The sequence below is a fragment of the Zootoca vivipara genome, chromosome 1 (assembly GCF_965207765.1).
Source record: "Zootoca vivipara chromosome 1, rZooViv2.hap1.1, whole genome shotgun sequence".
Lineage (NCBI taxonomy): Eukaryota > Metazoa > Chordata > Lepidosauria > Squamata > Lacertidae > Zootoca > Zootoca vivipara.
The window spans coordinates 57,052,859-57,079,394 of record NC_142582.1 but is presented as its reverse complement, the minus strand read 5'-3'; the positions used below and the strand labels follow the sequence as shown (position 1 = coordinate 57,079,394).

The 26,536-nt window shown below is 42.3% G+C and overlaps 1 protein-coding gene across 3 annotated transcripts in view; it reads right to left on the bottom strand.

The window, feature by feature from the left end:
• The window catches only part of LOC118088695 (SITS-binding protein-like), a 42,713-nt gene extending 18,217 nt beyond the window's left edge, over nucleotides 1–24,496 (bottom strand). Inside the window, exons 1-8 of one of the 3 annotated variants that reach the window (XM_088665525.1) lie at nucleotides 24,374–24,496; nucleotides 13,946–14,104; nucleotides 11,416–11,486; nucleotides 8,280–8,501; nucleotides 4,915–5,086; nucleotides 2,337–2,544; nucleotides 1,702–1,852; nucleotides 13–216 (exon numbers count right to left, since the gene is read on the bottom strand). In XM_088665525.1, coding sequence (XP_088521651.1) covers nucleotides 13–216; nucleotides 1,702–1,852; nucleotides 2,337–2,544; nucleotides 4,915–5,086; nucleotides 8,280–8,501; nucleotides 11,416–11,463 — 1,005 coding nt within the window. In that variant the 5' untranslated portion in view covers nucleotides 11,464–11,486; nucleotides 13,946–14,104; nucleotides 24,374–24,496. Of the gene's footprint in view, nucleotides 1–12; nucleotides 217–1,701; nucleotides 1,853–2,336; nucleotides 2,545–4,914; nucleotides 5,087–8,279; nucleotides 8,882–11,415; nucleotides 11,487–13,945; nucleotides 14,105–24,373 lie in introns of those variants that run through there. The other 2 variants (XM_060276685.2, XM_035122642.3) reach the window with 2 other exon arrangements.
• Nucleotides 24,497–26,536: the final 2,040 nt, after the last annotated feature.

Genomic DNA, 26,536 nt, shown 5'->3' with positions numbered 1-26,536 from the left:
AGGGACTTGTACCGAGTAGTCACCAGATTCAGAGTGGCGGCTCAGCCAAAAGTCTTCTTTGCCTTCTTGTAGAGACATCTGAAAAAGTTGGGAGTTGATGCTTGCAAAAGGGGACACAGTTATGGAAAGCTTTAGATGTTTTGTAAGTGAGGAGTCCATGGCAAGCCTTAGACTACGCAACCCTTTTCGTCTCAGCACAGGTAAAAACGTGTGTTCCTGAAAGAAGGGAGAATAGTGTGCACCATTAGACAAGGATTTTGTCATAGGACCAGGGACTATAATGTTTGGAAGGTAAGACTAAACAGCAAAACACACTCTGTTATTTATTTAACAGGGTCTCCAAGAAATCTTACACTACTTCTGTTTAATACTTCAGCACAAAAAACAGAAGTGCAGGAAGTAGTGTTTGTTTGTTTGTTTAACATCACACCACATAGGGTTTGGCAAACGGTAATTTGAAAAAGCTATTCAGTCCTGCTGCTGGTAACAGCTATAAATGCTCTTAAAGCAGTAATTAAAGAAAGTGGCTTAGATGGAGTTTCACATTTTTCACAAGATTCACATAGCCTTGGCTTGAACAATGCTGCAGTATTTCAGTGAATGGTCTGGAATGTATAAGATAAGGGTTTATGGACCTAGTTAGCACCTAGATGGAATGCCAATAGGAGCCCCACTAGCTTAAGCCTTAATAAATTAAGTTGTTATCTAAACAGTCAGATTAAACAGGAAATGGATTCAAATAGGAGATAGTCCAATAATGTTTATATGGTGTTAATGGGAATCTATTAAGGAATCAGTACCAACTAGGGATGGACAAAAATATTACTTGGACTGCAAGAGAACTTACCTAATACACATTTACCAAGCTAAAATACCAATCAGAATATACGGTAACTGCCCTTCAGATTTTGCACTTCCCTGAATTTTGCAATATATTTATCAGTTGAATAAATGAATAAAAATGATGTTTTAGGGGAAAATGTTTAGATAAAACACGTATTCAAATACATACTTTGTGGTAAAACATGTACCTAAGTACATATTTAAATATTAATTTATGTTGAATAAATGTATGTGGAATTGACATGGATCAGAAATAGGCTGATTTGCTCATCTACCCTCAATTCCAAATTCCATTGGTGTTCAATCTAACAGAGTGATATGGATGATAAAAAATAAAGTTTTGTGAGAATTAAGAGAAGTATAATAATTTTGTAAAGCACTTTGAGGTTTTATTATAATCAAATTGAGATAGACACACACAATGGCCCAGGTCCCAGTTGAAATGTGCACCCACAAAACCCACCTGTATTTGTGGGTTTGCATCTATAAAATTGCCTCCCATGCTTAGACATGTTGGACTACTGTGTGTGTGTGTGTGTGTGTGTGTGTGTGTGTGTGTGTGTGTGTACAACTGTGTGCCAAGAAGCTGTGCAAAACCCCTTTTGAAAAACTGGACTCTGTATTTTATTTGTCTGGTGATATCAAACACCAAATCTAGCTGTCATCAAAGTCTGTGAAAACACTCCTGTACATGGAAAATGGGAGTTTGCTGGCTAAGGTTTTGAAAAGTGATACTTTAGCTATAACAATTTAATGCAGGATGTAGGGAAAGATGTATAATTGAGGAATTAACAGGGTGGGTGAAAATGCTGCCCTCTAGCTCTGCAGCTTGCCCATGACCTCCAAAGATGCACATACCGTATTACCAAGTAGCACTGTGGAAAGTTCACTGAGAGCGATTAGCCCCTCCCCAAAGTGATGCCTTTGCAGTCTGTTGAAGAAATATCTTAATCCTCGCTCCACCTTGACAGCAGAATCTGCTGCTCTGTAATAGCTCCAGACCGGCAACCTGTATTGGTGTAGTTAAAGAAAGAATCTTTGCTTGAGCTTATCTGGCCCACAGGTTCTTCAAGATGAGAAGGAAGTCACAAAACTAAAATAGCTGGGTTAAACCAGCATATCTAGTATATGCCTGCAGATGTTTAAAAAGGGAGGGGACTCGTGTCGGCAGAAAACTTATGTTCCTCTCTAATAGGATATGCAAAGTCCCCACTTGATTCCATTTCTCGGGTTCATAGAATGCGGCTGCTAGACTGGTGACTGGGAGCAGTTGCCAGAATCATATATCACTGGACTTAAAAGTGGGTTATATATATATATATACAAAAGGAATAACAAAACCAACTACTACTACTATTTTACAGTCTGCCTTTTTGGATTTCTGTTATACACCTTTGCATGTCCCCATACCCTTAAGAACTTGCCACCATATACCGGTAGGTAGCTGGTTGGGTGCTTAATGTCAGACCACACTTTTCTGATATCTTTCTTACCTTAGTATGTCAGTATCTGGCAGCTTCCGCTGATGTCCTGAAAGCTGGCTTCCCACTTCCTGATGGGCAGACGTGATGTTTTGACTGACACACACTGTGTACTGAAGGGCTGCCATGTTGACACCAAGGGTACTCTCAAGGCAAAAATGTTTGTTCCTCTCTACTGAGAAGAAGATGGGTATGTCTGAGGCAATCATCACTGTCACTCCTTTAGAGATAACACACAAGCGTATATAAAAGAAATCAGACAGTTAGGAGTGTGCTTTACTTTCTCATGGATTTGATGAAGTTCCAGTATCATTTTTTAATCCGGTGTGAGAAATCAGAACTCACTCACTTCCATTTCTGTGCAGGTGATGACAAAAGGGCATAAGCCTACATATACTTCTCTGCCTGCATCCAAGGGTGCACATTTCTCTGTGCCATCCTAATTGTCCTAGATAATTGACACTGGCTGTTGACATTCTAGCAAATTTGCTTATTTAAGGAATAAAACAGGGACTCTACACGGCTCTGCTTTTTGTTGTTGTCAAAGGCACATAAGCCTTGTAGAGATTGCGAGTTATATTGCTCATGGCTGAGATCGTAAACATTCTGTTGTTTACTTATTGCATAATATGTCTAATAACTATAATTAGGTATCAAAATCTCGTAACTGATTGAATACCATCAATGTAATTAGATTCTCCCCCCCCCCTTTTAATCATGGACTTGCGAAGCATCTCCAAACAGAACACAGCTTGGAAACTCCCTGCCTTCCAAAGTTGTTGATCCTGACAGAGAATCCTCCTCATAGGGTGATACTCAGCCCTGAGATGTGGTATATCCTCCTTTAGGAAGAGTCATTCTGTTATGTACTGAGCTGAATCCTAGAACAATAGGATCCAGAATGCAGCAGTCTGATTGGTCCGCAGGAGCCACCCAATCCAGCTCCAGGTGGAAGTGAATCAGCAACCTGATTGGCCTGCAGGAGCAGCCAATCAGGCTGCTGGCAGAAGTCAATCCACAACCAGATTGGCCCACAGGTGCAGCCCTGAAGTAGCCAATCACGCAAGGCCCATTGTGTAAATAATGTATATAAGCAGACGTTTTGGGGAAAAAGACATTATTCTCTTCTTCAACAACAACAAGCTGAATAAAGAGCATGAAATTCACTCTCGACTCCGAGTATATTTCACATTCCCTGTCCTTCTAAAATGCAACACGGCAAAGAGACATGGAAGCTCCCAGACTCTATACCAGGGGTCCCCAGACTTACCGCGCAGCGGGCCGGAGGGCGGGGGAGTGTGCGCCCGTGCGCATGCGCACACGCACACGGTCGGGGGGAAAATCGCCGAAAATCGCTTGTGCGCATGCGTATGGGCCTCCCCCGACCCGGAAGTGCATCGGAAATGACCTCTTCTGGGTTGGGAGAGGCCCATACGCATGCGCACAAAGGATTTTTGGCGATTTTTTGCCGATTTTTAAGATCGTCGCCGTGCCGCGCGCCGGAAGAGCGGGCGGCGGGGGTCATCGAGGCCGGATTGGGAGGCCGATTGGGCCGCATCCGGCCCGGGGGCCGTAGTTTGGGAACCCCTGCTCTATAGCAAAGGTACACACTGTGGTGCCCTCCAGATATTGCTGGAGTATAACTAGCATCATCTCTGGCCATGCTAGCTCGGTCTGTTGGGAGCTGGAGTTCAATCCCTGCTCTGTACACTAGTGGCAACAACATGCCTTCTCAAATTCTGCCATGCTATTAATGTCACACATCAATAAGTTACTGTGAGCTATGCTGCAGGAGGGAAATTGACTAGCAATTTTGCCTGGCCACTGTAGACATTTTAGACAAATTAGAATACAAACCAGTTCAGATTTTATGTGCCTGGGGCTAATGTACTAGGATTTAATGCACTGGTAGAAAGGAAATGGGATGTGGGGAAGACATATCGTTCCTCCTACATCTTCTCTTTTTTTGTTTTTTTGTTAGGTTAGTTGTTGTTGCTTTTTTAAGGAAAGCAAATTTGAGCTGCTCCTCAGGAAGAAAAGAAAGTAAGAGGAATTCCCACATCAAAAGCTAATATTCGAAACCATTGCTGTACAATGCACTAGTAAGGTGGTCATGTACAGACTGCAAAAAAAAGGAACTGCATCAACAAAAAAGAGGCCACAGGATTGCATAAAACTTGCATATGCTCCTTTATATATGTATAATCTTACTGTAATGAGAAAGAATGTGGCCAGGTGACCTGTGTTGGTGGACAGCTTGAAGACCCCTGCTCACTCTTCCTTCTTAAAACTGGATTTGGACCAGACAGCCATTGAAACAGAGGGCTGTCCTCTGTAAAGCAGAGTCCATGGCTATCCAACTGTTAAGATATGATATATCACTCTCCAGTCACTGTATCAGTGAGGCAAGTACTCGATGTAGCTAGCCACCTTTCTTGGAGAAGATGACACAACCCTAGTTACCTTCTTAATCTTTCACTCAGTTGGATGGTATTAAAAAGAAAAGGAAAGAAAAGGAAAGACTAAAGCCATGGAAAAGCTAATTACAGTCAACAATGTTGGGAAATCAAGTGAGGAAGGCAGCTCTTACCAGTGGATCCCAAAAAATATCTTTCTAAGACAGAGCCATAAGCAGCTGGGGTTTTGGCGAGGTTGCTGATGATGAATGGCTGGGACTTGATGCTCACATTGTTCAGAGGCCAATGCTGGCTGCTCACACTTGCTCCTCCATACCAGGAAATATTTACCATGGAAAAGCAGTCCTGGAAAGCAAAATATTACAGAAAAACGTATGTATTATTTTGAAGAATAGCCTTGGTTAAATCTATAAAATATGCAAGGGTACATGTTTTTGCCCGCCTCTGACCTGTCCTTGCTCCAACATTCACCCACTTGTGAGGTTATTTTTACTCAAATATTCAGGTTGCCCCAGACCCTTTTAAAAGCATTTACCAGTACTTCCACTGAACAAATGAGATCAGCAAGTTTTACCTCTCATGTGATGGCATAATCACTGGCTAATAGCACAAGGCCTCTTAGATGAAAGCCTAGACACATTTCAAAGGGGATTTTTGAGTTTTTGAAGGCATTGGGGTTAACAGTTACACAGTAAGGTTGATCAGCCACTAATGAGTGAAAGATTTCTAGTCATATTTCCCAAACTGTTTCGTACCAACTGTCTATCACTGTGCCAGAAATGTCTTTCCAGTGTCTGGTTATGTTGCGTTTTGATACTTTTAATAAGTGGTTCATTACCGTAATTCTTTATTATGTAAATCCAGATTGTTGTCTTGAAATATATTTAATAAAGCAAACTCTGGTTTGGCTTTCCCATTTCATAACCAAAACAGGATGTCGGTTCCCCCCCTCCCCGCCTTCTTCAAGTGGAGGGAAATGAGCATAACTGATTATACCGTGCATACTTGTGCTATGACTGCTTCCGATAAACAGGTTTGGCAGGTGTGGGAAATGTTCTGAAAAGTCTGTTTGATCAGGATGACAGCAGGATAAAAGAAACCAGTCTGCTGTGTAGACCAAAAGCAAGTTGCCTTTACTGCATCACTTAGAACTCTCCTAAAAAACAATTGCATGTTTCCAGTCTGACTCTCTACCTCTTTCTTAGTCTTTGATATGCATCTGAATGTTGCTCCCTGGGCATTCTCAGCCCCCTAGTGCAATCAGTGCAAGAGTTTCTCCATATCATTGTACAACTGAGAAGTCTTTTGTTCCATATGCTTAGTCTTTATGGGAACATGATAACACAAAACTATGGCAAAGTCCTTTCAGTTCAATTGATGAATCTTTGAAAAAGACTTGGCTTCATTTTTGAGACTTTGATTAGGGTACTCCTATGATGGCTGGACAGTGTTCTTGAAGCTACAAACATGAGTTTGACCAAACTGCAGGAGGCAGTGGAAGACTGGAGTGCCTGGCGTGCTATGGTACATGGGGTCACGAAGAGTCGGACACGACTAAACGACTAAACAACAACAAATGATTGCTAAACCTTTTGAAAGTCTGCAGAAATTCTAGCATGAACCAGAATGCCTAATTGAGGTCAAAGAATTTGATCCAGTGTGAGCCTCATGCTGAAAATTGAGTGGTTTAATTAGAGCTGTTTATGCTAACAGCTCTACTTAATGTTCGAAACAAAATAAAAAAAATCCTTCCAGCAGCACCTTAGAGACCAACTAAGTTTGTCATTGGCATGAGCTTTCATGTGCATGCACACTTCTGCATGCATACGAAAGCTCATACTAATGACAATACAATTTTTAGTTCAGGATCACAGAGAGGCAGAAAAAAGGAGGAAGCGGCTAGTTAACATAAAGGTAACGGTACCCCTGACCATTAGGTCCAGTTGTGGACGACTCTGGGGTTGTGGTGCTCATCTCGCTTTACTGGCCGAGGGAGCCGATGTTTGTCCGCAGACAGTTTTTCCTAGTCATGTGGTCAGCATGACTAAGGCGAACCAGAGCAGCGCACAGAAACACCGTTTACCTTCCTGCCGGAGCACTTATCTACTTGCACTTGACATGCTTTCAAACATTACAGGTAGGTAGCCGTGTTGGTCTGATGTAGTCGAAACAAAATAAAAAAAATCCTTCCAGCAGCACCTTAGAGACCAACTAAGTTTTTACATAGAAAACATGACTGCACAGATTTTGAATTTCTTTCAGGTACTGCTAGCATACCAGTACACTAAAACAAACAAGACATATGCTGTGCATCAAGAGCAAAAATTGGTCAGATAGTCAAAGTAAGCAGATCACCCACTGATTTAAAAAGCTGTTTTCATTCAAGATAGTTAGGTTTGCATTTCCTATGTCTTTAATTCCAAAATAAAACCTCAATTGGCTGGAATGTACATTCTGTTTGTTTGTATTTTAAATGTATCTTTATTTTTTTTTAAAAAAAATATTATTTAAAAGCATTTCTGCATTAGCATTGCCAATGACTGGTGCATTCCTGATTCAAGAATTACATCGCTCAAGAAAATACCCCTACTTCCAACCAAGTATGTCAGCTTAGGATCGCATTTTTTTGAATTGTTCTAATTTCTTACATGTCAATAGGTCACATAAATTAAATATTTTAACCTGTCTCAAATCCTGAGACGGTTGAGGCTGAAAAGCCAAGTGCAAGCATAAATAAATTTCTAGATAATGCTACAAAATCCGGTCCATAAAATATGTGTTTAATGCTAACTCATAAACATATTTACTTGGAGGAAAATCCCACTCATTTCAGTGGGATGTTTCATATGCCTGGGACTGCTGCCCAAATCCTATGTTGTTGTAAGACGTTCATACATGCAGGAGATGCCAAAACACTCCTATCCAGTTTTCAGTATACCCAGAGAGAAACACAGTTCTTAGATTTCAATGCCGGCGCAGATAGATTTGTTACTTTCACAAAAATTATAAAGCACCCCCCCCTTTTTGGAGCACAAAAAAAGCTGTTTTGAAGACTCCCGCTGTCATTCCATGATAATTTGGAAAGTTATGTTCTTAGCTTGCAATTTTCAGAGACCAATATGATTTTTGGTATTACTTGGTTCATTTTTAGAAAGGTGGTTCTTCCACTCTCTGGTTATCCACAACACTACAATGGTGCAGAGCTAGAACTGATTTTGGATTTAGCTGGCTGATTTACTTTTGTATTCTTGCAATTTTGTCTTTGTGTGCAGATATCTTGGTATTTGCCCAGGGATTCGTTTAGGGGGGGTTGAACTTTTACCTTAAAAATCCAGGATTTTCATAAATAAGAAACAAGAACAAAATGCAGATCTACATTTACTGCAAGAACCAAGTTTATGATGTCAGTGCTTGCTTTGATTAGCTTGGATATTACTGTCATCTTTATCAGTGTTAATGTTCATACTCTGTAAAGTTTGTTGGGAATGCGACATGAGCATAATGTTTAGTGAAATAAACTGAGGCTGTAGTTAATTACCTTGATCTTAACCTGGCAGTGCAGAGGCGTCCAACCGATGCTGTAGCACTCCGTGTTGGAAGAAAGGCTGGACTCCAAGGAGATATTCAAGTGTGCGGTGGCTTCCCAGGTGTAACAGAATTCCGTCTTGTTTATCCAACACAGATTCTTCATTAAAGGTACATCCACATCTGAGAGGCTTCCCATGTGAATCTCCAGGAAAGTTTTGTCCTCACTCAGAGTCTGCAGGATGAGGGAATGAGCTTTTCTTTCCCAAATAAGACCACTGGCGTTCCCTTTCAGGATCCAATTTTTGTTTGGCTGATCCACCACTTGCCAGTAGATAATCCCGATGGTCATCACAAAGAACACAGATACCCCAAGGCAGGCAATTGCTCCTTTCCAGGTCTCATTCATTTCCTTCCGCCCAGAATCCCACGTCACCTCTGGAACTAGTGTCGGGTTCCTGGGACGATTGTGAGGCATTTTACTCACACGAAGAATTTTTTTTCTAATGATCTAGGAAGGACTCTCAAGGCACAGAGCTCTCCCCTTTTTAGAGCTTTGCAGGAAGCTCAGTTCAAATTTGATTCCCCCCCCTGCTGTCCATGAGTAACTTCACACTATCCCTGCCCAGGGGAGGGAGAGAACAAAAAAGAAGTGGGGAAAGGTACAACTTTTCAAAGATTTTCCCAGCACTTCTCACTGCATTACATTCAAAAGAGAGACTTAAGTCTGGGGAAGTGATTCTAGCCAGTTCTGCGCTAGCAGCATAAAGCCTGCAAAATATAGCTGCAAATGCGTGGTGTCAGATGCATTTGCCCCTGCCAGATTTGTCCCAGGTCCTTGAGCCATGACATTTCTTTGGCCTGTCAGACTGTGCCTAATCAGGAACTCTGTCTATAGCTTAATAGAAGTCTATGTACACAGTGAGACCCTGGATCCTAGATGAGAGACAGCCTGCTCACAGAACACATAAGTGGGAGGCATCTGTGTTATAAGAAACAGCAAACTGTCAATCCAGCTCCACCTCTGGGTTTGGACTCAACCTTTTAAAGCCCCCAAAACTGTAACAGGGACCCACAGATGACCAGCCCACTTTGAAAGCATCATTAAATCTTTTTAGCCCTGAATATGGTTGCAAAATCAAAATTAAAAGCCAGGAGTCTGAAATAATAAATGTCTTGTTATATTCTGTTGAGTTGTCACAGTTTTGAAGAGTGTTAATCATAAATCGTTGATGTTGTAAATAAGCACGGGGTCCTTGAATGTCAAATTGAATTTTTAGCATTTATATTAGTGAGGGTTTAAGTCTTTGAACAGAATACTTTACAGATGTCAGATGTCATGGTGTTACATTATGCACAATAGATACCTTTATGTATTTGGTCTTCTTGGCTCTGGTCAGATTTCACACAGAGTGCATTAAACACTCTCTATTATTTTTAGGGGCTGTGCAGTGCAATCTTTACTGAGAAGTAGGTTTAACAGGGTTTGCTCCTTGATAAATCTGTTTTAGGATTGCCGCTTAATTGAAATTATTTCCTAATGAAGCACAGACCCCCACATACACAACCCCCAAAGTTTTAGAGATTCTCTCTTGCTCTTTTTAACCATTTCTTAATTTTAAAAGACAGAGGCAGAACCTTTTAAACCCAACAAAGATCAGCTTTTCATTAATATAAACCAGATAAGCTCAACTAAAGGATCATGCTGGTTACACAACGAAGAACACGATTCATTCTCTTTTCAAATGTTATTTTTCTACATCAAAGTTCTGGGAAGGACATAAAGATCTGGACTAGTTTTCATTTACTTTCAGGTAGAGCTTAGAAAATAGTTTTGGCACAAACACTACCATCTCCCAAAGAGAGTAGGTTTGCCAAAGAGAATGCTTCTTCCTCCACAAGCACTGTTCTCAAAATCAATTAAGGCAAGGATGGCACAATAAAAACCAGTAGCTTTAAATGTGGTGGAGTTTTATAACTTCACATATCTCTTTAACCTGCCAGAACCAGGACTGACAAACATCTGAACTGGGCAGTTCCAAGTCCCATATTCATGGAAGTCATTTAGAGTATTCTCTCACAACTTGCTTCCACTCTGTGCCTCATAAACACAATTCACAGTTCAAACATCACATCAAACAATAATATAAAGCAAACTATACTCTAATACTCTAACTATACTCTTCTTGGGAGAAAAGCAATGACAGACCTAGACAGCATCTGAAAAAAGCAGAGACATCACCTTGCTGACAAAGGTCTGTATAGTTAAAGCTATGGTTTTCCCAGTAGTGATGTATGGAAGTGAGAGCTGGACCATAAAGAAGGCTGATCGTCGAAGAATTGATGCTTTTGAATTATGGTGCTGGAGGAGACCCTTGGGAGTACCATGGACTGCAAGAAGATCAAACCTATCCATTCTGTAGGAAATCAGCCCTGAGTGCTCACTGGAAGGACAGATCGTGAAGCTGAGGCTCCAATACTTTGGCCACCTCATGAGAAGAGAAGACTCCCTGGAAAAGACCCTGACGTTGGGAAAGATGGAGGGCACAAGGAGAAGGGGATGACAGAGGACGAGATGGTTGGACAGTGTTCTCGAAGCTACGAACATGAGTTTGGCCAAACTGCGGGAGGCAGTGGAAGACAGGAGTGCCTGGCGTGCTCTGGGCCATGGGGTCACGAAGAGTCAGACATGACTAAACGACTACAACAACAACACTCTAATGTGTAGGACCCTGCTCAAAAGTTCCAGTGGCATTCCTGCGCTTGCTACCATCATGCTATAGATGAAAGAAGCTCAAGCCTGGTTTGTTGGGCTGTCTGAACCCAGGCTTGTGACTTGTTTCTCCAAACAAACCAAAAGTGGTAAACCAAGAACAAACTTTGGTTACCACTCACAGTTTGGAAGAAATAAACCATGAGCCTGGATTTCAACAACATGCCAAGACATTTTGTTTTGTCCATGGCACAGCAGCAGGGGAGGAGCACCCCAGAAACGGCTAAGCAATGTGCACCAGCATGCTGGCTATTAACCTGAATGCACAGTTTGCTTTTCGAAGCATGCATAAACATGGATCAGACTGCATTGCTAGCATACGAACGAACTATATGCTTACAGAAGTTTAAAATCAGTCCCAGAGCAATTGACTCACATGAAACTGAAGGGAAACTATCAAGGTTCCAGAGCAGCGATTTGGCATCGTTTCCAGAGCTAACTGGATTCCTGCGGTGGGAGGAAATAGCACTTGATTAGTGGATGATATCATGGTACAACAGCTAAAGGGCCAGTAAGTACAAATAAGGATTAAGGAAATATGACAAAGCAGCCTCTGAGTCTGAAACGTAATGCAAAGCCATCCAGAAAATCTTATTGACCTCAGATGGTTCTGACCCATGTGGCAGTGTGAACTAGTCATAAATTTAATCTAAAGTGAGAAAAATCACAACTTCACAACTTTACTTGGCTGTGGTGACAAACAGATGCTAGAAGAAAAAGGGCCACCTGCTGTGTTTTATATGACTGTGATGCTCTAGAAAAAGGAAAGCACAATGGAGCATTACTATCACACCGTATTAGATTTTAAATACGTTAACTTGGTCCTGAGCCTTCCTTTCTCTGAACAAAGTCGACATCCATAGTCAGAGACAAGGCTACTGCAATCCTAGCCCCCCCCCTTCCAATAGCAGCGGCATTGTGGGTTTGAAGGAGTCATTCAGCTAATTGTGCTTGTCTCTTCTGGAAAAGGTATTCAAACATTTGTTTGTTTGTTTGTTTGTTTGTTTGTTTGTTTGTTCTATAGGATTTTTCACAGTTCCACCTTTGCAAATCTCTCCAAGGTTTCTAGCTTTCTGGAAAGGTTTCTCAAAGAATTCACCAATAAGCTAACCCTGATTACCTGCACTTTTTGTGGGTTTCTTCTCGGAAACAGTCCCCCAGCTACCAGTTTTCTGACATCCATTCTAACTTGCCTAATGAATCACATTTTTTGTCCAGTTAGAAATTGTTGGTTAAGAGCAGGGGTCAGCAAACTGTTTCAGCAACACTGTCCCTCAGACCTTGTGGGGGGCCGGACTATATTTTGAAAAAAAAAAATGAACGAATTCCTATGCCCAAAAATAACCCAGGGATGCATTTTAAATAAAAGCACACTCATGTAAAAACACCAGGCAGGCCCCACAAATAACCCAGAGATGCATTTTAAATAAAAGGACACATTCTACTCATGTAAAAACATGCTGATTCCTGGACTATCCGCGGGCCGGATTTAGAAGGCAATTGGGCCGGATCCGACCCCCGGGCCTTAGGTTGCCTACCCATGGTTAAGAGTAAAAGAAAAATGACACGGCCCAGCTGTTTACAAGGAACTCGAATGCTTTTAATGAGTGTTTTAACAATAAATCATTGCTGTCTGATATATGTGTGTTTTCATTTGTTATGAATGTACAGTGGTACCTCAAGTTACAGACGCTTCAGGTTACAGGCGCTTCAGGTTACAGACTCCACTAATGCAGAAATAGTACCTCGAGTTAAGAACTTTGCTTCAGGATGAGAACAGAAATTGCGCAGCGGTGGCAGGAGGCCCCATTAGCTAAAGTGGTACCTCAGGTTAAGAACAGTTTCAGGTTAAGAACAGCTTAGGGAAGTGAACATGTTTCTCCCATCACCTCCACCACGTCTGCTTATCCTCACAACAACCCTGTGCAGAATCCAACGTAGTGCTAACTGAACATTCCACCAACACAAGGATTTCTGCTTGTGCAATGGAACATTTCCCCCCCTGCCCCCCGTGCACCCCCTAAATCTGTTCTAGGGGCTCCCTCCCCCTAAGGTGAGGCCACCGGGCATGCATGGGGAGAGGGGGAAGTTCCATTGTGCAAAAATAAAATAAAAATACTTGTGCTGGTGGGAGAAGGTAGTTGAATGCTGGCCCATGAGGTAGGTTAGGCTCAAGAAGACTCACCCAAGATCATCCAGTGAGCTTCATGAGTGAGTATGGATCTGAACCCTGGCCCCTCGGGTCCTAGTCTGCCACTATAACAACTCCACCATACCGTCTCTCAGATTATTGGACATTTAGGTTTGTGAGAGTTATTGTTACTATGGTGCGTATTTTTATGTTTGTATATTGTAAACCGCTCTGTGATCCTCAGGCGAAGGGTGGTAATTTAATAAATAATAAAATAAATAAATGAGAAGGTAGTTCTGAAGGTACTTGACGACTTCAAGACAGTCAGACCGGTTTGCATCTGAGAATGTGGAAGTTCTTAGTCATGGAAATAGTTCTAGAACTGTAGCTCCTGAAGAAAGTCTTTAGAAATGGGCCCAGCAATAATAATGAAAAACGAATTAATCCATTTTAGGGTTAAAATGAGAAAAGATTGGTCATTAGAGTTGAATAGACAATCAGATTGTGTGTGTGTGTGTGTGTGTGTGTGTGTGTGCGTGTGCGTGTGTGTGTGCATTCCTCATCATAATTATCACAGTGAAAATTATTGTTAGGGTAAAGTATGGGAGAAAGTGGTTATTAGCACATCCTGACCATAGACAATTGGAAACAGAGATGGAAAAAATGAACACTTCTTTCTCTGCATTCTGTGGTGTAACAACAAATAATTAAGAAGGAAGCATTACCAGATTATTCCAGTTTCAATTAAATAGACTTCCAGTAAAATAAACCTTACCTTCTTCTTGTAAGCTGTTGGAAGATCAGCAATTTCACCGGGCAGAAGCCAGAAGCTACGGTAAAAAATACAAAGCAGTAGATGCGACTGTTCCTTAGACAGATTGGTTCTGTGTAATCCAAGGCTTCTAAAATACTGCTTGCAAAAATCTTGGAAAAGCTGTTGAAGAAAAACAGGAAGGTTAGTGCCGCTCTCAGAGCAAAATGCATCAACAACAGCTGTGGGTGGGTACCACTGAACAATTGTGCGTTCAAAGCGATGATGCCATGTGGTGACATCCTAAAGGTTGCCATGATAATGGCATCCTGATCCAGGCATCAGAGCAGCAGACCCAAGACAAAACCCAGTCATCCAAGCTAGCTAGATATCGTATAACTTGTTTTATGTATCCCAGTAAACTAATCAGAAATAACACACAGTCAAAGAACAGGCAAGTTTGCATAGAGTTGCAAGTATATGTATGTGTATTTATATGCACATAATTGCAAGATTTCCAGTGGATGAAACCCATGGTAGTGGTAGCTATGTTTTATGAATCTTTATGGGGTTGGACCCAGCTGAAGTATTGTTGACAAGCCCTTTGAAGGGCAGAACAAATTTATCAAAGGTGAGTGGTAGAGGACACACATTCCATGCAGGTTCAATCTCCATCATATTCAGGTAGGGCCCAGAGAGACTATTGCCTGAAACCCTGGAAAGCCTTTGCCAGTCAATGCAGCTAGGTGGACTAATGGTCAACATAAGGCAGTTTCCAATGTTCCTGTGACTGTTTGAATAATACGTCAAACCATAGGTAGAGTGCTTGATCGAAATATTCTCAGGACCCAGTGATTCTGGGGTGTCCCTGACAAGTCAAGGTCCTACAACATCCACATGCAGCTGGTGGGTGACCTTGGGCTAGTCACACTTCCTTGAAGTCTCTCAGCCCCACTCACCTCACAGAGTGTTTGTTGTGGGGGAGGAAGGGAAAAGGAGATTGTTAGCCGCTTTGAGACTCCTTCGGGTAGTGATAAAGTGGGATATCAAATCCAAACTCTTCTTCTTCTAGTTTTATGACCAATTCTTTGATTTGAGTTGCTGCTCTCAGATGGCAATGTTGGCCTTTCTACAGGGAACATGGCACTTAAGCTGATAGATTGGATCCTTTATTTACTTTTTGCTCTCACCCCACAAATGACAAAAGCTGCTACTATGACCAGATATGTAACTTAACATACACATGTCAAAAGTAGTGCAGTAATTAAATTTTTTAAAAAGAGCTAACATAAACATAAACAAGCAAAAGCACTGGGGAAAGGCTTCTAGTTGGCCCTTTTACAAATGGAAGGTGAATAATTTTCCAGGAACAATAATAATAATTTAACTTTTTTCACAAAAGTAACCTGAAGCAATGTAGAAGACAAACATTAAAACCAAGTATTAAAACAAGCAAAAACCAACCAAAAATGCTGATTGGTAATATGTATAAAGGGGCAGATTCAATTCAACCCACTCCACTAAATAGATGGGCAAAAGAAGTGGACACAAATATACTTAAGTGTCCTCTAAATTAATGGCCAAAAGCCTGGACAATTTTTGGTTTTTGCCTGGCACCTAAAAACAGATAGTAATCCTGCCAAACATGCCTCCCTGGGAAAAGCATTCCACAAACAGGAAGCCACCACTGAAAATGTAGGTTCTCATGTTGCAACCCTCCACACCTCGCTTGGAGGAGGACACATGGAGAAGAGCCTCAGATGATGAACACAGGAGCCAGATAATGAATTCAGGGGGAAGGCTTGTTCAGAATAGTGCAAGTTATTCCTTTTGTCATTCCCTGTAGAATAATAAAATTGATTCTGTAGAATAGGGACCCTGAGGGATATCTAGTCTAACCCCTTACAGTGTAGGAATCTCAACTAAAGCATCCATGACAGATGGCCATTCAACCTCTGCTTAAAAACATCCAATGAAGGAGAGTCCACTATCTTCCAAGAGAGTCTGTCCAACTGTCGAACAGCTCTTACCATCAGAGAATTCTTCCTGATGTTTAGTCAGAATCTCATTTCTTGTAACTTAAATCCATTAGTTCAGATCCTACCCTTTGGAGAAGAAGAAAACAAGCTTGCTTCAGCTTTGGATTTCCAAGTCCTATATTCCAAGAAAGATGTGTTTTGCTTACATTCTGGAGTGGTGTTCATTGAATGTGAGGTATGTCCTCAGGTTCATCTAAAACAGGGGTTCCCAAACTTACCTCGCCAAGGGCTGGTGACGCCAGTCGTGTGCACACACAATTTCCGGTGCACTTCCGGGTTGCCAGAACACCGGAAATAGCTTGTGCGCATGCGCATGGGCCTCCTCCGACCTGGAAGTGCACCGGAAATTATGCTTGCGCATGCAGACAAGCTATTTCCGACACTCCCGGCAACCTGAAAGTGGGCAGCCACACTGCGCTGCGCCAGTAAGAGCGGGCAGTGGCAGTGGGCGACGGGGGTCGGTGGAGGCCGCATAAATGAGCCTTGTGGGCCGCATCCGGCCTGCGGGCCTTGGTTTGGGGAAGCCTGATCTAAAACTCTGGATTATCTCACTGTTGCCATCTGTTCATTCCAGCACCTGATGGTTGCTATTTCAAAGGCTGCAGATTTTGAGAGAAGTAGTTGGGGTTTCTTCCCTCCATCTCCCCTTTCAGGAGGCTATAAGCTTTTAAAGGTTTCAACAGCAGATTGCCTCAGGCTCAAACCCCATATTCTTCAAAAGCATATGCCCGTTAATAGTATTGCCCGTTAATACTAGCAGAGTTTACTGTACAAGGAGCCAGAGTCAGACATAAAACATGAAAACAGAAGGGAAAATTATAACTCAAAGGAATGAAAGCTCATTGTATCAGATTTAACTCATGATAAATAGATTTAAAGGGCCTGCTCCTTAATCCACATGGATGCTAACTGAAGCCAGGCGAGGCGCACAGCAACTGGCCAATAAAAGCCTGCCTTGTAAACATTCCTGCCTTTACTACCTTCTGTGTTGCTTTCCCCTTTCAACTCATTTCATCATCCCTAAGTAGCCAAGGAGGCCCCCAGTTCCTGATGCTCCCAACTGGATTTGATAAAGAAATGTGGGCCAGGATTTAAATTAGCAGAACTGCAGTGAATCAAATTGGTGCTCGTGCTGGGACTGTAGATTCAGAGGTTGCAGTCCTGCCTGCAGTTAGGCTACCTAAATCCCATTAAAGTAGTTGGGAGCAATAGGCTGTGTGTGCAGGCCTGGCAGCCATAGTCATATAAGCTGTTCAGAGCAGGAAGACTTATTGCTACTAACCCACATGCTGAAAGCTGTATTTAATATTTAGTTCTGGATAAATGTGCACATAAAATGAGCTCGATTCCCAGCAGTTCCTCCTCTAATTACATGCCAAGCCCTGGGTTCATTATTATTATTGTCATTTGTCATTTATCATTATGGGAAAGGACACCTGAGAGGAAAAGACAGGAGCAAAAAACAAATTGAAAATGATAACCAATATCTCAAAGGTAGAGGCACCACCCTCAGTGAAACAAGGCACTAACTAATTCATCCGAACAAGTCCTTTAAAAAGGTAGTACTGTACTATTACTGTCAGTTGCTGGGGGATCATGAACAAGAGAGGGCCTTGTGCTCCCGTTCTGCTTTTAGGCCTCCCATAGGCATTTGGTTGGCCATGAGGGGAAACAGGATGGGACTTTCGTTTGATTTTGCAAATCTCTTCCTGTAAGGTGGACGACTGGCTTCCCAAATTGACCAGACGAAATCTCAGGCAGTTGAACAATTTTATTATTGGTTTGTCGGCAAAACAATATGGAGCAGTAGGGAAAAAAACATTCCTCATTCTGCCCGACCCATGGGCATACACAGAGTGCTTTTATACCTTTTTGACAGAGTGAAGTGAAGATCAGCCTTTCTGCAGTACTTCATCAACCAATCAAGAGAGAGCACCCCAAGATGCAAAGTCACCCGCCCAACTCTACTAGGTGGCGTTATGTACCTGGTACCTTCATACACGTGTCTATGTGGAATTTTACAGGCACAATTGTGGTTGTGCTCTACTTATAATTTGCGGTGGGCTACATCCTCTTGCTCTTGTGGTTTATGCTAGAATTTCTTAGAAGTGCTGTGTGTGGTTAGATCTTTGCATTAGATGTGCAAACATGCTGTGCCTGTGTGCAAAGTGCTGTCTAATTTACTTTCTATCAGAGGCAGAGAGATTTAGAAAATGGAGTTCCTCTTGCTTTTAGGGCCTGCATGGTCTGACCAGGATTATTCTGGCCCTGGTCATTGCCACCCTATATTCCCTCCTCTTCAATATGGAGATGAAAAACAGGTGTGTTTCTGCATCTCCATTTGATTGACCCATCGCACTACAGTGTTTCCTGGTGTTTCCTGCTTGGCAGGGGGTTGAACTGAATGGCCCTTGTGGTCTCTTCCAACTCTATGATTCTACAGAGGAGCCAGCAGCTTCCCATGCTCCAATGTTAGGCCAAAGGATGGGCAACAGAGAGCAAAGTAAGTGAGGAAGCTTCTGCTGACTTTTCCCAGGCTTGTTATTCAGCTTGTCTCAGAAGGGTTACCAGAAGCTTTATACAGACCAAGGTTCTGCATAGGGCTAAGACAATAAGAAAGAAAATTAATATTATGAGCAGAATCTCTTTTAACTATGACCAACCTGGGAGCCAAGAACTAATCTAACTCCATACACTGGGCAGACCTTCACCGTCTAGGCTAACCTTGTGGTACAGATCAGCCTGCTTCTTAATGTTTTTAACATCACTCTCAACACGTTTACTCTGGTTGTATACCGATGTTAGTTCCCTGATCCGTCCAATATCGGTCACCACGCGTTGAGCCTGATTGATGTACACACAGCAGGAGGAGTTCAGAAGGGCTACCTGGCCAGCTGCGTCTAGTCCTGAGAGTCTGGCCAAAACCTCATGCTTTTTTATTGAGAGACTTCAGAGCCCTCAGAAGATTGCTGGGCTTCAAAGAAGTATGTAGGGCAGAAGAAGGCTAACTGGAAGCTTGCTCAAATGTTAGGTTTTTGACTTCCAGGGAAATAGTGCAAGGCAGATAGATAACTTCGTGGTGGGGGCTGCCTTTTCTACTGAACAGTTAAAATACCTGACCAAGGCTGTTAAATGTTTCTTAGTGTCACCAGAACTAAAAAGGTTCCAGGAACCTCCGGCTGTGATCAGGAACTAGCAGTCATTAAAGACATAGTACATTGCTTTTCTTAAATCAAATAGCAAAATATTTTACAAACAGACCTAAATTTTGTTACCTGGCACATTCAGACCTTCATTTTGAAACTTCTTAACTTAAGGTATACAAGCTAGTGTTTCTAAAACTTGTGAATAACGTGCATTACTAAGCAGTTTCTTAAAAATGCTACCACACATACACATGGGGTTGGAAACTTTCCTAAGGGGGAAAGGATAATTCATTGTTAGGATAGACACCATCAGCTAATTCATAGGGCTATACACAAACTCTGAGAGCCTGTAGATTAAGGCATTCAGTCTGCAGAACTGTCAGTGTAAAATAACCATGAAAGTTTTTTTTTCCTGCTTCAGCTTGATGCTATAAAGCAGAGTAAAAATGCTTGCTGAATTTAAGCCTGGTTCAGCTTTTGATTAATCTATTTCCATAACTCCTAAGCATTTTCTGTTGAAGTTTTTAGCCTTCGTGTTAGACCTAACTGGGAACACATATTTGCATTATACAAACATCATTTTTGTCGAAGCACAAGTGCCACTTTCTACTACATTGCATTTCCATTTGAGGCACAACAAAAAAATCGCAATACAGACTTTTGGCAACAAAGGGTTCTTTCTCTCAGGTGGGCCATGAATCTATAATGGCCACACTAGTCTTCAGAGATACTAGGATACTATAGTTGCTGGAAATCTAAAAGCCAAGGGGCTTTAGCCACTGTTTCCAAAACTTTATGTCAGCAGGAAAATACACAGTTCTCTCTCAGCTCAGTACTGGGCTTCAATGCAAATCAGTGGGTTTCAAAAGTTCCTACACAGTTCTAAAGGCCAGGAATATATATATGTATAACAATTGGAGGTTTGTCCTAGCTGAGCATTTGGCTACAGAAAGAATGGCTATTGTTCCAGTTTGCCAGAATCAGGAGAGGCTTGCATTAGATATCAGTGGGCTACCAGAAGCTTCTCCCATCATTTCCAAAGCCAGAACTGAGGGGTGCACCTGGCCAGCTCTTCCAGTTACATCCCCAACCCAGCTATAGCCCTGTATCACCTAGGGAGTTGCTGGAACCCTCCCCATATCTGTATGACCTAGGGAGTTGCTGGAACCCACCCCATGGTTCAATTTCTGAAACTGTTTTGGGTCTGTTCGCTCAAGTGAGGCAGGTACACTGCCCTTCCTTCCAAATTAAGGATACTGCTTTGGGGCAGGTAGACTTCTACTGTGGGTCCCACTCAATTGATGCCTCCCATACAAATATACATACATACATACATACATATATAAGGGTCTAAGATTTACTGCGTCTCCTTGTCTCCTTGATGTTTGGTGCTGCATAAGATGGACATTCCTCAACCCGTGCGTCGAGTGACAGCGTCCGGAGTGTCACAGCAGGGGCTACTTCGGTTTCCCATGCGCTGGGCGTCTTTTGCCGGTCAGACGCTGCAAGGGGAAACTGGTGCACCGTGCGCTGGGTACCCACTCCTGATTAGGTACAGCAGGGTGTGGATCCAGGGGGTCATCTCAGGCACTTTCACCGGATGGAATGGATACCTCACCACCTAGGAATGAAGAGGGTCTCGTCTCCCTTCCTTCAAGGATTCACTCAGGGACTCGCTAGCGTCAGGCTGGAACCATCGTGTCAGGCTCCGCAAGGCTACACGCTGTTCGCTCGAGTGATTTCCTGTAGATAAAAAACAAAGGAGGGGGGGAGAGAGAGAGATTGTCCTTGTAGCTGCCGCTGCTGTTTTAGAACTTCTTGCTGGTTAGTCCACCACCAAACTCTCCGAGGTAGTGCGTCCCACGTATTGGACATTGAGGTGTGTCTGGCACACAGAAGTCATCTCTGGGATGTAGCAGCAGTTAGTTGAGAAGTCATCTCTGGGATATAGCAGCAGTGCCTTACAGCAGTCTTTGCCGAATTTCACAAGGCTTGCAACAGGATTCCACGTCTGGTCCATCTTTCAGGATCTCCCCGTGGTTTCTCTTTCCTTCCACAGAACTTCATGCATGTGCAGGGTTAAGGAGGGGTCCTTTAAATCCGTATTTGCCTCCCATCCAGCTGCCGACGGCTGAGTTCTGCTAGGATACTGAAGCCTGTTTTTCAAATTATGCAAAGTCTTGTGGTTTCTAGAATAAGAAAAAACTTACAGCTGCTTTGTAGCAACGGGCTGTTTCCGTGAGACATAAAATTTTTTAAAGTCAAAGCATTTAGAGCAGTAGTGTTTTTGTAAGCTGAAACGTGGACCTCCAAAGCATAACATCTTTTTCTCCCTACTTTCACAGCAACGGTCTTGGTCACACAATGTCACACAATAGAATGTCCGAAATGGCAACACCAGCCAGGCACAGCCACAGTCTCTAAGTGCAGGTTGCAGGAGAAAGCAAGTTGTGCAAATACAAATCATGCAGAATCGCTTGTGTAACCAAATAAGGGGGGTTACGCCACACATCTCTGCCGGAGGTTTGAGAGACTGCTTGAGATTTTTCGCAGCCTGTCTTCCAATGGTAGTGTTAGATTCAAACAGACAATGTCTTTACACACAAATCTCCATTCAGTATAACTTCCTTCTACCTTATCCTGAATTCTTTAGTTGATAAACATTCATTTCATTAAAATATGCAGTTCTACAAATTTTCCAACGTTGCTGTCACAAAAACATATGAAATGGGGTTGCAGGTAGGAGGGTAAAACCCTTTAAACGTAGTTTGCTTTTAGAAGGACTCAAATGTCTCTTTTTCCCCCATTCTTGTAAGTTTCCCCAAAAACTAAAGTCTGCACAGCTACAACAGGACTTGGGGAAAAGATTATAATTGTTCAAATAAAATCTATTGTCTCTTGCGTTGTGAACTACTTAAGTACATGATTTTCTTTTCTTTTCTTTTGAAGCCAGCTGAAGCATATGAAAACATTTTCTGAGCACCGTTACTGGCATTTTGTCAGTTTCCTGTGGGGGGGGGGGGTAGCCTCATTTCTAGTATGGTGAATAGCATTCTAAAGGTTGCAGAGATGATTTTTCTGAACCAATCCTCCGCTGTCTGTTTGTACAGCCCTTTTAGGCATAAAATCAGTCTGATGCTTCTTTTGGTTTTTTTTTTGGGGGGGGGGCTGTTTCAAGGATATTTAAAAGCAGAATACTGGGTGCCTATATTTATAACAAAGTCCAGATGCAGGTAACTCTTAAGTCACCTTGACCATGGCTCTTTGCCATGCCTGCCAAACCGACAAACTCTCTTCTGCTGGGACCCCCTTGTCCCATCTTTCTCCGAACACTCTTCCTTCCTCTTTTACATTGACCGAGACATCTCCGTCCTAGAAACTGACCTTCACCAGTGACCTTTGAACCCCTTCTGGTTCCTCACTGGTCCTTGAGCCATTATTTGTTGCTGTTTAACCACTGCCTTCCTCTTCATCTTCTTTCTCAAAATGCCTTTCTTCTCTCTGGGGTGAGGATACTGGTTTGCACACCCCCTTTTTCTCTGGACTTGTTGTTGGCAGGACTTGTAAATTAAATTTCTTTTATGGCATTGTGAATTTATCTATCATGAATTCTAGGGAAATCACATTTTTCCCTCCTCTTGACCATACTCCTCCCATTTATGGCCCTGTAAAGTATCCCCTCATTCAACCAGAGCATGCACTGCAAACTTTGCCACACATACCATTCATTGGACACTTTACCACACTCTACCTCCCAGTTTTTCCTTGTTTCCTAAGTATCTGTTTGTCAAGGGACCTCTTCCCTACTGACTACTAACATACACATTTTCCTCCTCCCTTTGCCTTTTACCCAAAGCGCCTGGTTCCCCAGTTGACCTCTGATTAACTGAGTACTACCAACACGCTGGAGATGTGATCAGGATCTCCCTTCCCCTCATTAAAGGGGGCCAATTCCCTTCAAGGTACCTTTTCCCTTTCTACTTACCCCAGCCGGCTTTTCCTGTTCTTCCCTTCCAACCTCGGTCCTTTTGCCTCTTTGTCCAGGGCACGGAAACTCAAGGGCCACCTCTGATCCTCCGGAAAAAGTCTGCCGGTGTGCACCAGACCAGAGGCGCCGTTAGGAATCTGCGCCCTGTCCAGTGGGGCAAAAGGGGACTGCCTCTGGTTCAGGGAAATGCCCTCATCCGAGTCACGCACGGCACCAGAAATGTAAGGTGGATGACTGGCTTCCCAAATTGACCAGACGAAATCTCAGGCAGTTGAACAATTTTATTATTGGTTTGTCGGCAAAACAATATGGAGCAGTAGGGAAAAAAACATTCCTCATTCTGCCCGACCCATGGGCATACACAGAGTGCTTTTATACCTTTTTGACAGAGTGAAGTGAAGATCAGCCTTTCTGCAGTACTTCATCAACCAATCAAGAGAGAGCACCCCAAGATGCAAAGTCACCCGCCCAACTCTACTAGGTGGCGTTATGTACCTGGTACCTTCATACACGTGTCTATGTGGAATTTTACAGGCACAATTGTGGTTGTGCTCTACTTATAATTTGCGGTGGGCTACATCCTCTTGCTCTTGTGGTTTATGCTAGAATTTCTTAGAAGTGCTGTGTGTGGTTAGATCTTTGCATTAGATGTGCAAACATGCTGTGCCTGTGTGCAAAGTGCTGTCTAATTTACTTTCTATCAGAGGCAGAGAGATTTAGAAAATGGAGTTCCTCTTGCTTTTAGGGCCTGCATGGTCTGACCAGGATTATTCTGGCCCTGGTCATTGCCACCCTATATTCCAAACAGTGAGATGAACATAAGTCCTGAAAAGAATATGCTTGGGAGGGAGCAGAAAAGGTTGTACATTATTATTATTATTATTATTATTATTATTATTATTATTATTATTAATTTGGCAAAGCTGTTGAGCTTTTTCTAGTCTTGCCCAATTGAGTTTTTGAGGTATTTTTTAATGATAGCTACACTTCCGGCAAAAAGATCCAAGGAGGGTGCAAAGGGGAGTTGATGTGGGGTGTGACTTAGGGAAAGGGAGTGTGGCTGAGGAGGAAGGGTAGACTGGTGAGAATCCTGAGAGCCAGACTGAGAGAAAGGAAGAGAAAAATAAGTTGTAAGAGCTGCCTTCCTCTTGCTCCGCCATCGGACAACCTGTTCACAGTACAGGAGTCTTCATTGAGTTGCACATGGATTTTCCTGGGGTCTGCAATGCCCTACAAATGTTCTTATAAAGTACAGTATATCTGATTCCTGATAACTTACTGAACAACGCCCATGTGGAGCATCAAGGTACCTTTTGAAGTCTTGAGAGAAAGAGAAGTTCTTCGCCCGATACTTCCTTTCAAAACCACAGCTTCTTATCCCAAGAAAAGCATTGGGCAGGCTGCAGAGAGATCAGACATGCTGAGTTTAGAGGGATGACTAAAAAGACCTAATTGCATAGTTTGGCTAAGCAGTGGATAGAATAGGTCTGGACAAATATGCAAAGGGTATATAAATACGAAGAAGGGAAAGGCGTTATTTTGCTGTGATATTTTAGTAATACATAATGAGAAGTCTTCAAGTAGCAATAAGAAACAGTGCAATTTAAGTAGGATATCAGAGAACAATAGACGAGCAAGTAAAATAATAAGCCTTTACACTATGGAAAATCTACAGAAATACCTGGATAAGTCATACTAGGGAAGATACTCCTGCTAGGACCACTATGGCTTGCAGGGGCCCTCTATATTATTATTATTCATTGAATTTACATACCGCCCTATACCTGGGGGTCTCAGGGCAGTTCACAGAATAAATAGATGTCCTTTTATTGTGCATGTTGTGTATTGAGTCAAAGGATTTTATCTCTGTATTATTATTGTCTGTATTTGCATTAGGATAAAGTAACTGCCTTTTGGTTCCAGAGGGTACAGCTACTATTGGTTCATTTAAGCTGCTGTATTTGGATCCTCTGGCTTATTGGTTTCCTCCAAAAGGCAGCACTGTGATTGCCTGATATTGTTCCCTCCAAAATGTATCCCTTTCTAGCTAGTTCCCTGTCCCTATAAATGTAGCCTTCCTGCCCTCACAGTCAGTCTTGTTCACTTTAATAAAGAGCTGTTACTAGAGAACTGTCTCCAGCATATTATGTCAAGAGAGCTGAAATCACAAACCCCACGTCACAACAGTGCATTCATTACGATTTGTGCTCATGATGATATTGGAGTGGTTATATGCAATCTGATTTAGGGCCCCTCCAGGCTGCTGTCCTGCCAGGCTTCGCTATGCCCACTTCTCTTACTTTGGGAGGAAATAGGTAATCAGGCCTAATGTTCTCTCCCAGTCAACCTCATAAACTCAGTGTGTGAAGAGGCTAAGTTGGTTGCGCCAGCTTAGCTGCATGGCTCTAGCAAGCCTCTCCTGGGTTTAGGAACTGTCAACATTTTGCAACTAAGCCAGGGAAGAAGATATATTTCCCTTTCAATGACTGGTTATGATTGGGAAGTCATTCAGTGAGAGCAGTTGGTTCTATGATGATTCCTCATTAGGGAATCATTTTCAGTCTGTACATTGGGCCTAAATGCCTCTTCTCATCCCTAATCCAGCTCTTATCCCTCTGAAACACATTTACCCTGAGGGCGGGGTGGGGGAGAGAGTAAGAATATTTTTCTTACCCATGATAAATTGCAGCATGCTCAAAATGGCACTCCATCTTGTTATATTTTCCTTGAATGGTCTTCTGTGTTTACCTTCTGTGGCCAAGAAAAATGGCTTTCCTTTGACCTGACTAAGGAAAAACATTTGGTGCATTTCTCTTATTTCTTAGAGTGGGGCCTGCCTTCTCTTTCAATCTCATCTTGTATTTATCTTGGATAAAATCAGACATATCTTCTTTAAGATGTGATTCTTCATGTGCCATCATTATATTCTTAATTCTCACGCAGCTATAAAACAAAGTGTTTCCTATACACTCTTATATTGTCACTATTGTTTTTTCTGAGTGTTTCCTTTGCTCATGTCTCTCAGATATGTTTTATGGTTCATAGCAGTTAGAAAATGCTTATGAGCTAATAGGTTCAGAACTACATTTACCATAATTCATCAGGACTATTCGGCTACAATCTAATCATAGTCTTAAAACAGCAGTCAAGTTCTATCCTTCAAAAAAAGCAAGCTCCACAGAGATTTGGGCAAATGGTGCCTGTCACTGGTTCACCAATCAAAATATGGTACAGTATGTCAAACTGGTGCTTCTGCTGTCTGCTCCATAGATACATAGCATTGACTTTTAGCTTGATATGTCCCATTAGTAGGCTGACACACTAGGTAAAAAAAAAAAACCCAACAGCAACCTCCATGTGAAATTAAAACATTTATTCCCAATATATTTTTATAACTTATTCACAAACACATTTTCCCTCAAGCCCCATGACCTTCTAGATT